An 11,600-nucleotide genomic window follows, 5' to 3' on the forward strand; every position below is an offset into this window, starting at 1 on the left:
CGTGTTAATTGCTTTGGTGGTTGATTTAACAAAAAAAAATAGTGTTACTTTCTGGTTCTTAGTATAAGAATTGGTTAGGAGATGAATTCTCTCATAAATATAAGAGCTTAATTTATTTTATTTTTTATACTTGTTTGTAAAATTAATTTATCTAACTTATAAAATAATATATACTTTAATGCTATATAGGGTATTTTAGAAAGGTCATATCACATTTATGTTATAACTAACCAAGTTATTTGGTTTCCTTAATCTATTATATTTAGAAACATAAGAAGTAATTGTTTAGTTATAAAATTACTCTTCTGTCAAACAATATGCATCTTGTATTTTCAAAGAAAAACGGAAGTAAATTCCATTGTCCTTCTAGCAGTTACCAGAAAAACGTATAATATTTATCCGAATATTCCTAAAATTGCAAACATCTAAATGATTTTTTAAAATATGTAATTAATTACTCATTAAGAATTAATTTTAGAATATTATTGTACCATGATATTTTCATTATGATTACTCTGCCATAAAAACTCATTTCAGCTTTTATTTTTCAGACATGCTAGCCTCACATCCGGTAGGAGTTTAGGGATCGTGGATAGTCTAGAGAAAGGATTTCCGCAAATTGAGATTCTTTTTTTAGAAAAAAGAAATATTTTCCCCTTAAAAATGATTTTTAAGAAAAAAAGCAAAGAGCAGAACTCTGGACATCTCTGCCATAATTCAGAGAATTTCCACTTTTCACATGTAGAAGGGGCAATAATTTGCTCATCAATTTATGATCAAAGATGTATTTAAATTTTACACTGACACTACAAGATGGACTAAAGTTATTAATCAAGTCGATCATGCATTTTTTTTAATAAACAAAAGATTCTAAATTCTTATATGATCAATATTTTCAACCTTATTTCAACTATTTCAAGACTTAATTTTATATCAATATAACACAATTCATTTTAAAATTTATCATATCCTTAAATTTATCAACTCCAAACGACCAAACTAAAGAGACGTAAAATACCCTGCTTTCCCCCCCAAAAAAAAAAAAAGATTGAACTTTAAGCTTTGGCGTATACTTGCATTCAATAGTATGAAGTGTTCATAGCAGTGGTATCATCAAAATTTTGTAGGAACAATATATACGTACAAAAAAAAAATTTCCCTACGTATACACAACTAGATACAGATGAACTATGCCTAAATCATTGAACTTTGCTTCCTTCTTTTTTTTCTTTTTCCCGCGAACGAACTTTACTTCCTTCTAAAGGTTAACATACAGATGAATGCAATCGCACGACTCACTACTCCAAAGAGGATAAGTATTGAGATGCACAAACTCCAATCTGAAAGATTGTAATCATTTGTCTTAAGGGCACCACAACGAGTTATGAGCCACACTTTATCATACCTGCAACAACGTAACAGTAAAGATCAGATCAGTTTACAAACCGTTATAAGTTAACAAATGTTCAATTGTTCATGACCTATGAATAGTGAGTCTTGCTATATATTCTTCTGATCCTTAATATAAGACCTATTTAATTAATTTGATTACATTAAGGAAGTTAGGTAAGTTAGTTAATTATAAGAAATATGACATGCTTTTCCTAAAATATCATAATCATCTTCCTTAATATCCTTTCTTCCTTTTTTACTTGATTATGATTAAAGGAGTATCCATAGGGGTAATTCATAAAAAATTGATAAATATGAGAAATAGGTCTCATATTTAAGACCAAAATCAACTCAATAATTAGGTTCTATATTAAAGATCGAAGGAGTACTATCTTATGTTGATTCATTAAGCATCACTCTTTTCTTTTTTGAAATAGAAGAGCAGGCACTAACAGCCTGAGGTTACAAGCAAGATTAAACCTGTAACCTCACACTTACAGAACTTTCATGCCACTAGGTTCCCAAGCCACTGGCTTTATTGATCATCACTGATTAGTGCTACTGGTTAGCTGTGCAAGTTGTTCTAAAACATTGGCTTATAATACTTTATGCAATTGTTAATTCAATTAGGTTGCACGCAGAACTGCTAGATAGCTTGATTCAGTTTTCTATCAATTGTTGTTAATTCAATCATAATTATAAAATACTGATGAATGCTTTATTCTTGGTATTACAATCATAGGCGTCCTTTGATTTGAAATCAAACTAAGTACTAAATTCTACTCTTTAAGGGCATGTTTGGATGTGGGGTGATGGGCAGGAAAGGATAGGTGTCCGTTTTCTGTGGTAAAAACGTAGGTTCTGGTGTCGAAAACAGACATCCAAACACACGCTAAAAGGTGCAGCTTTTGCATTACTTGAATGGTAATTTATGCATACCTTTCAGCATTAGCGATTACAAATGCCTGCAGAGCCCATTTGGTGTAGCACACGTCAGATATGCGTTTCATAAATTCACTGTCTCTCGGTTGCGTGGCGACTAGAGTCAAAACAACTGGGAGAAGCACTGACCACTGCAAATAAGAGATGTCAGATAGAAATATATAGAAAAAAAGTGATGATGGAAACAAAATAATGACATTTTCTGGACTGATTTCGTTACAGATATTAATAAAACTGACTTTTATTGGGTAACTTAAAGCTTAATATGAGAAAACTATTCATGAGCCTTCATTTAATGATTTAAGATTTTGATTTGAAGTGGCTCCTTGACGAAACTTACCAATTGAGCAGCTCCAGGTTCAAAGACAATGGCCAGTGCATACCCCATGCCAGTCACACAGTACACAAGGCAGAGGAGCACAGTGTAATTATCAACAAAAGTAGACCTCGGGTTAGTGAAGAAAAAGAACATAGATAGATACACGGCGGGCTTGATCACTGTATTAAAATGGTCAATTGTGTCCCTAGAGAGAAAATAAGCTAGGCTGCTCATGCCTGAAGCACTCTCCCTCCAGTATTGTAATTTCTCCAGAGAAAATGATCTCAAAGCTGCTATTTTGCAGAGAAGAGCTGAAAGCAACAAATGTAACAATGTGAGGAACAAAAGTTTATAATATGGAATTAGCAGGGGTTTAGGGTTTTAAGAACCAATCGTAAATCCTTAATTTCTATGAACCACATTCCACAGAAAAAGTCAACGCAGCCTATATATCAGCGAAATGATATAAAAGAAAAAAATAGTGGATAGCATATCCATTATACTTACAAACAGCAATCACTGTGTATGTGTATCCTGCTGCACCAAGCGATTGATCCCTCATTTTGATAACTGATCCTAGGCAGGCTCCAGCAAGTAATAAAATCAGATAGTCTATGGCTTGCGCTTTGGCATCCCTAAGTCGCTGCTTAGCAACTCTGTAATAGGAAGCGCAGGGAGAAGATAAAATTATTCACAAGAACAGCAATGTTTGCAGAAAGGGTATATTATGAATATGTCAACATATCACAGGTCGACACGAACCCCACCATGAAATACTTCCAACACATAACATGCATATAAATTAGTCTAGAAAAATTATTTTCTTCAGCAACCAACTTGAAGAATCCGAATAATATACTTCAACTTCTTATAAATAGTATGATGCTTAGAATCTAGAGTGATGTCAGCTGTGTTTTTCTTTGAAGTAAGGCATTTTTTGAAAAATTAGGATTTGAATGTAAATTGTCAACACATGTAAGATTTAAGTAATGCTTTAGAAACAAGATATACATTGACGTTTTTACCTAGCAAGGAAGTACTTATATTGCCAGAACAGACTAGCAGTTCTCCGATTTGATAAATCCTTGGACTTTAAAAAGTTTAGCCTTAACTTCTCTTGATGCATCTCTATGTTACCTTTGACATCTTTCCATAACTCTCCAGTGAAGGATGGTTCCTCATTAACAGCATCATCATTATTTGTTTCATTAATTGGATTTAGAAGCCTGGATGGCATGTTACTTTTTTGCATATCAGGAGGCACTGAGTAACCATTATGAAGCATCCATCTAACTGCGAGCTCATCATACTTCACTCCTGAGCGTCCACTAGGTTTTATCACTCCCTCCAAAATGTCAATAAAGTAGTCCGGAGGGTTAATGCGCTCAGGGATAAAGATCCCAAGGCCTGCAAAGTATTCTTCAACCCTATTAACAGGTCCATGGTAGACAGTAAGACCGCCTTTTGCCAGGAGTACCAGATCATCAAACATCTTGAATAATGTATGGCTGAAGCAGAAAGCTTAACCGTTAGTAAATGGGTTTAGAATTAAAAATTACTAGTATATTGCAATCAAATTATACCATTCAATCAAATATGAATGTTCATAATGACATAGGCAAATGTCTCAAAGCTACTCCAATATAATGCATATGGGTTAATAATTGGTGACAAAATCCCACCCCCTAACTAAAAAAGGGGGGAGGATAATGCATTAGAATTTCTGAACATTCCAAAGTAAGAGTTCCCTTCTGAATGCGTGGCTTCATCCATATAGCTGACATGAATAATACTCATGTAAAGTATCAAGATGACACATGGTTAGCTCTATCAGAAAAATCTTAACAGCCCACTAATTTTCAGGATAGGGATCAGACTAAAATTATAAAAATTACGAGGGCTTACAGACATTTAATCTGTGGGAACCGAATTCAAAATTGAACAAAACTTTGAGTACTAGTAGGTTAATTCAACCAAAAAAATTAATTTCATTTAATGCAGACAGCAGACCTGCTTAATGAAATTTAGGTAATATAACAAATCAAAATAATGCATTAGCAATTCTGTATATTGCAAAGAGTTCCCTTCTAACCAAACAGGATTTCCAAAACATTGTGATATCAGAGATTAACAAAACAAGACAGAAGAACAATTTTCACATTATGCAGAGTTGTAGGCACAAAAGTTACCTAGGTTGATGAACTACCATGCAGACATTCACCCCTTCAAGAGCTTCACGTCGAAGTGCTCTAAGAAGTAACTGAGATGATGCACTATCCAAGCCTGATGTGGGTTCATCCAGGATTAGTAATGAGGGTTCCATAACCATTTCCAATCCAACATTCACTCGCTTCCTTTGGCCTCCAGATATCCCTCGCTTTTCTACTGTTCCAACGAGGGAATTTCGCACAGAGTGAAGTCCCAAGAATTCAATAACTCTTTCAACAACCACTACTTTATCCGCTTTTGAAGATTCAGCAGAGAGCCTTTTTTATTATTGAGATAAAGAAAAAGAAACATTTAGCCAAAGAAATGGACCGACAATATTAATCTTTAAGATTGGTAATTAAATCAGTGACCTGAAGTACACATGATTTAGGGCGGTCTGTGTTTATTAAAGGTACGCACATAAAAGTTATGGTATTAATGATTAATGTCCTGTATTTTTCCCCCCCCCAAATTTTGTCAGTTTTGACAATGCTGGCCACCATGGGGCTTAGAGGAATGACATGTCAGTTTTAGGGCTTCCCGCAAGCAAAATCCCCAAAGGCATGGAGCCAGTTATGGCTGTGCCTACAATCATCTAAGGTGTTTTGGGGGCTTGCACATACACCATTGATGATACTGTGTTGACAATTTGATGAACCAGCATATCAGCTCCAAATCCATTCCTAAATTTACTACAATATTCTTAATCAAGATTTCAAAAGTGATGCATATATTTTATAAACCTGAGATGAATAGTGAGCAAGAATAGCCTCTCCTTAAGCGGGGTATAACACCAGAAATCTTCTATACCTAGTGTCAGTAAAGATTAAATATGATTGTGAAGGTTTCCTTGCTCTTCACCGGTAAATGGCCTGACTCTATCATTCCCAAGGACATGGACACAACAATAAGAATGAAGAATGAAGAATGTGCACATGAGAGTACTACACAACTTAGGGGTATTAAATGCATAACCATGTGCCCTTACCTGCAATTTGCACTGAACCAGAGATTTTCTTCCACTGTCAGGTTTCCATGAACGATATCATCTTGGGGCACAAAACCGATAATTTTCTTATAAGAGTGAATTGATTCATTCTTTCCATTTATTAATATTAAACCACTCTTCTTGCATCCAAGTGCTTTTCCTGCAAGTGCTGAAAGAAATGTTGTTTTACCAGCTCCTGAAGGACCCATGACAGCAGTAATATGACCTGGTTTTATATTGCCAGTAACACATCGCAGTATATACTTGTTTTGTGATTTTAAAATAAGACTCAGATCTTTGAATGAAATCTCAATAAGAGGTCTTTTTCTTTGTTCACTGTTGGAGGCCATGCTAATTACTCCTGAGAAGGTAAGGTTCTTGTATTCTTGTTGCCGAGCCTTCTCTTTCTCAAGCTGAGAATACGCATGCCTGAATATCTTGCTACGGGCATGTAGTTTTTTACCCTTGGAACTATTTGCAGTGACAACCCGATGTCCATCTTCCATATCAAACTCATCATGGACAATAGATTCATTTTCAATTTCATGCCCAGTTTCTATCTGATTTCTGGAATCCAAAGTTGCCCTTGAAGCGTTCGGAGGTAAGGGTGATAACAAGTCACCATCTGCCTCAGGGATCACTTGATTTAAAATCTGAAGTTCTTCGGAGTGAGCTATATTCTTTTGATGTGAAAATGAGAAAGACAAATGAGATTGAAGCCTGCTAGCATGCCTCGTAACGGAATCTTTAGCATCTTTCCACCTTCTACGTGCTTGTGCTGAGCTCTTTACACTTCTAGCAGCTGCATCTCTTGATTTGGCTAGCCTTCTTTCCCTAATTGAGAGTACTTGATCAGAGCAGCTGTAAATAACAAGTAGCAAAGTACTCAAACCAACCTGCATAAGCAGTAAACAATATCAGCTTCCATTGATATGCTCTCTTCTCCATGAGGGTCTTAGTAAAGTTTTTCTTTTCTCTCCTTTTTTTTTTTTTTTAATGACAGTAAAGTTTTTCTTATTGGGTTGAAGGTTTGGAGGTGATCAACTTACTATGAACATGATTCCATATACATGAAGGTTCTGACTTTCAGTGCCCGACTTACATGGCACCAAATTGTAGCAGCCTGCAAGATGATGATCAATGAACATCATATGCATGTGCATGTAGGAAAGAATTCAAATTAGCACAACTGAAATAATTCAAAGTAGTCATTTAAACTCACGTTTCTCAGATGTGGACCCCATCCTGCAGTAATTTCTGAGATATCACCAGGGGAAAAAAAAAGACAGACATCAGAGTAATGAAAATGACGGACAAATTTTTATGAAAAATTATCAAAGCAGACCAGAGTACATATGCATATCAGATCTTAGGACCATTCGAGCAATACAGATAAGGGAATACTCTTCTCTACCCACTTTCATGTCAAAAGACTCAGCTTGGCAGGACAAGAGAGCAGAATAATGATATGCTGGTCCAAGCTTCTTCCACAACATATCATACTAGACTGTAACTGGCAGTGTCGATTAACTTTGCCAATAAATAGTAAACAAATGTCCAGGAAAAGGGCAATACCCATTACTGCAAGGGATTTTTTTGGTGGTTGATGGACAATAGGATCCTGCTGGACAAAATACTTCTTCACTGTTATCAACATCAGCCCAAATATTTGCTCCTCCACATGTATGGTTTGGCTGGTTTGCTGGTAGCCGGTACTGATATCTGGATCAATGTATTATAGGTTAATTTTCTAAGATGTCAATAAATGATTATTGAAAACAACAGATATAGAGCAAGAATTAGAACTCACGGTTCACATAAACCACTTGTTCGATTCAGTGTTGCTAGGGGACAATAGGAACCCAATGGACAAGCTTCAAGAAAAATAGATCAAGCGTCCAAAAAGGAAGCATTAGAGAAAACTTTTAACATGGGAAAAGAAAACTATATTTATCATCAAGCAAGTGTTAATGGGCTTAATATTTAATAATTGTGCAGACTCTTCAGAGAAGGCAATAGTGAATGACCCAATTTCCAAATTTCAGGACTTTATATGACATAAGCCAAATGGCTTTTCTCATTACCAGCTGATACAACATGGGCAACTAAGATGAATGGACAAGAAAATAATCACAAAGAAGATACTTCCAGTCATCTTTGAAAAATAAAGTATTTCAAAGATCGAAGACGCTTACGTATCATGCAGGTAAGACCCTGGGGACAGAAGAAACCCTCACAACATGCCTGGCAGCTTGTAGTTCTTGCTGGGATATCCTGTGAAGTTCTAAGGTCAACCTGCTGATCTGGGTCAGTACTACACGCCCATCCAGGCTCACACCCAGAGCCCCATGAAGTTAAATTGCAATTCCTGTTAGGCTTCAAGTAACTGGTGCTTCCAATTTTTTCAGTTATACTTCTAAAATAAGACTTCACTTCTGCTACCGTGCAGAAACGTCGTGTAATATCTCCTATTGAATTATTAGAGACGTTAGAGACAAGACGGTCCACAACCACAACATGCAAGAAATAAACTAGTAGCAGAACAGATTGCCCGGTAAATTGAAAAGCACAAGCTTATTATATCTTTGAAAGCACATTTGGTTCAGGGGGAAGAAATCCGACATTAACCTCATGGTTTTGCAGAAAGAAATGGAGGTTACAAGAACAATGATGGGGTGAAAATAATCATGCAAATAGATTGCCTGGGATGGAGAATGATGGGTGGATTAACATTAATTGTAGCCTATCAATGTGCAGTGCTAAACCATGACATTAACAGCATCATTCTTTCAAGAAATTAACGCTTGATTATAATTGGTTCTTCAAACAAAAGCAAACATTATTTTAAACTTACACCTAAACTAACATTCCACCCCAAGAAGAAAAAAAGAAAAAAAGAAAACCTTACCCCTAACAATAAGATCTTAAAACCTTAAATTCTTCTGTCTCTTAATGACACTTTATGACATTCCTGAAATAACTCTACCACTAGATCCACTACTCATCAATCGACTTTTAAAAATTGCTTAACTTTTATCTTGGAGGTAAAATCCTCAAATTTGGCTGCAAATGGCCGGAAATGGAAATTGAGAAGGGGCTGAAAACTGAAAAGCTGGAAGACATGTTATTCTTTGTGCCTTATTCTTAGACATAGAAACTAACATAAACAAGAATTGACATTGCCTTTCCAAGTATAACTGCTCATACCTTGAGTTTTCTGAATGCAAGAAGTCAAGAAGCTTAAATCGGATGAAAAGTTAAATGCCTTGTTCCACTCAGCTTCCCTAAAATGGCAAAAGTAGGTTCAGAACAAAGTTCATAGTACATGATTCTTGAAGTTTGGTGGCATCTAACGTGAAGCTAATACAACCATTGAGTGCCTTTCCGACGCTAAAATATCCACAGGGCAAAGCAACATAACACTTGAAGCAGTCATAACACCACATTTTAAGGGCGACAATTTGATACTTAATGCCCAATTACTCTCATGCCTCACGAACCATTACGTGAGAATTATATAGAAAACAGTAAAACAATATGCTTCTAAGAAGATTGAAACAGAGATGTTCAACCTCATGGAACCGAACTAAAACTTACACTCGGAGGACCAAAAGATCAGCCCATTCTATTATTAAAAAACTATATGACAAAAAACATGGACAAGTACAGGGATAAATTAATGAAGCACTCACGGGTCTTTGACGCAGAAGCTGGACTGGCTTTTGATTTCCTTGCTGAGATCTCTAGTAAGATTGGAGAGTTGGGCATTCACAAGCTGTGTCATAAAGGGAAGAGCACCAGAAGAATCACCGAATGGATTGGGGCCACTGTTAACTTGGCACTGGACCAAATTCAAGGAGCTCAGAGTCAAAACCACAATGGCTAACCATGACCAAAGCATTCTGCTGCCAAACCTAGAAGAAGAAGCCTTAAGACTCGTTTTGCAAATTTCAACGCAGAAGGGAATTGGGTTCTCGGGATCAGTTCATCAGGGAGTAGAAGCAGTAATGTTTGGGAATCCGAAATGGGGATTCTGAAAGATTAAACTTCGAATGTAAAATTGGAAATCCCGAGATTGTAGCTTGGAGACAAGTAGAAATGAGTAAGGCCCGAATATTGGTAATAAGGATTTGGGGACCATTTCTATGAGTTGAACCAAGAGTCCGAGTAGGACCCACGAGAGCAGCCGCCATAGCTATGTTCACAAACGACAGCCAGAATCAGGAGATTTGTTCAGCTTGATTGTTAAGTGTCAGCAATTTCATAAACGAATTAGTTTATATTGGCGGCCTCCCGGGAGAACTCAGTCAGACAAGGCCATTGAAGAGCAGACGCGGGAACGGATTGAGAGTTTGACCTCTTCGAATATTTTTAACGGATAAAAAAAAAACACGTAAATTATTATTATTATTTTGGCTCGCATAGAAAGATTTTAATATAAGAGTTAATTGACCAATTTAAGTAAATTAAATAAATTAGTTAAATTAGTTATTTATAATAAATAGGAATTATCTTTTTTAAAATACTTTTGATAATCAAATGTCATTTGATAAAAATTTTATTAAATAACATTTGATTATCATAAATAACTAATTAAGAATTTTATCATAAAATATTTAATGTATACAATTACTATAAGAACTATCTTGTGAAAAATAGATAAATATAAGAGATAAAATGAATTCGAGTTTTACATTTAAAACTAAATTAAAAATCAAACTAACTCTTATATTAAGAACAGGAGATACTATAAGATTTAATCCCAGATTTAGTATTGGAAAGTTAAACAAGACCTCAAAGTTTTCATTAACTGATTCACGTTCCATTCGATGCCTATGATTATATTGAATGTATTCAATTATATTGAAAAGTCAATTGAGAATATTCAAATCTAAGATAAAAGAATAATGAGTATGTAAATTATGACAAAAAAATCAAAAAGAAATATTGCAAAGGATACACGCTTCTTATTTGTCTATTAATTAAGTTATAACCAATACAAAATCGCACACTATGTTTTTTTGAATCTTAAGTAATTTGAATAATGAAAATTGCTTGCAGATTACTTAACATATTCAGATTGTGTATTCAACCGGTTCTATAAAATTTAGTGTCAAAATTGGTATTCAAAACGCATTAATGATAATGAATAAATTGGAAATAATGCAACATATAAGAGTGTGATTGTAATTTTAATGTCTTAACTTGAAATATATAGAATCAGCTCAACTAGAAATTTAAAATTTATAAAATTGATTCAAATCTGTTGTGCCATTCAATCCGTCAGGCCATATTGACGAAGTAAGCACACGTTTAAACACTTCTTATTCCTTATGTCAAGTAATACAATGGTTAACTTGTATTTTTGTATTTTTTTTTTCCAAAAAGAGTCAACAAATTTAAGATAAAACAATGGTCAAGGGATACAAGTTTGTTATTTGCAATTACTTAGTTAATTTCAAACAAATTCAAATGAAAATTGATGCATTATTTAGTTGATATTTTTTAGTTTATTATGATATATTTTTATGGGAAAATGCTAAAGCCAATTTCCTTATATCTATTACATCATATGTCCTTTTCTTTTTCATGGGTGTTTATAATTAAATGACAATGGTCCAAAAATAGGACATATGGATATATATATATATATATATATATTTATATAATTTGAGGACTTAAAATAATAAATATAAAAAGATAATGTAAGAAATGAGGTTAGAATCTGACAATGCGAGAAAACAAAAAAAC

General features: G+C 34.7%; 1 protein-coding gene across 2 annotated transcripts; it reads right to left on the minus strand.

The window, feature by feature from the left end:
* Positions 1-1,048: 1,048 nt before the first annotated feature.
* Positions 1,049-9,959, minus strand: LOC114745002 (ABC transporter G family member 24). Of its 2 annotated transcripts, none has more exons than XM_028933146.1 (14): positions 9,542-9,959; positions 9,057-9,133; positions 8,045-8,314; positions 7,660-7,723; positions 7,425-7,571; positions 7,072-7,106; positions 6,899-6,972; positions 5,850-6,745; positions 4,843-5,139; positions 3,679-4,161; positions 3,161-3,309; positions 2,675-2,964; positions 2,332-2,465; positions 1,049-1,405 (listed from the first exon to the last, which is right to left on the minus strand). In XM_028933146.1, the coding sequence occupies exons 1-14, from the start codon at positions 9,748-9,750 to the stop codon at positions 1,249-1,251; spliced, it is 3,282 nt and encodes a 1,093-aa protein (XP_028788979.1). In that variant the 5' UTR covers positions 9,751-9,959; the 3' UTR covers positions 1,049-1,248. The 2 variants fall into 2 exon arrangements, with proteins under 2 accessions (XP_028788979.1, XP_028788978.1); XM_028933145.1 differs by having other exon boundaries at positions 8,045-8,317.
* Between the last annotated feature and the right edge of the window lie 1,641 nt (positions 9,960-11,600).

The sequence above is a fragment of the Neltuma alba genome, unplaced genomic scaffold (assembly GCF_004799145.2).
Source record: "Neltuma alba isolate B1F8T4 unplaced genomic scaffold, ASM479914v2 tig00004508_pilon, whole genome shotgun sequence".
NCBI lineage: Eukaryota > Viridiplantae > Streptophyta > Magnoliopsida > Fabales > Fabaceae > Neltuma > Neltuma alba.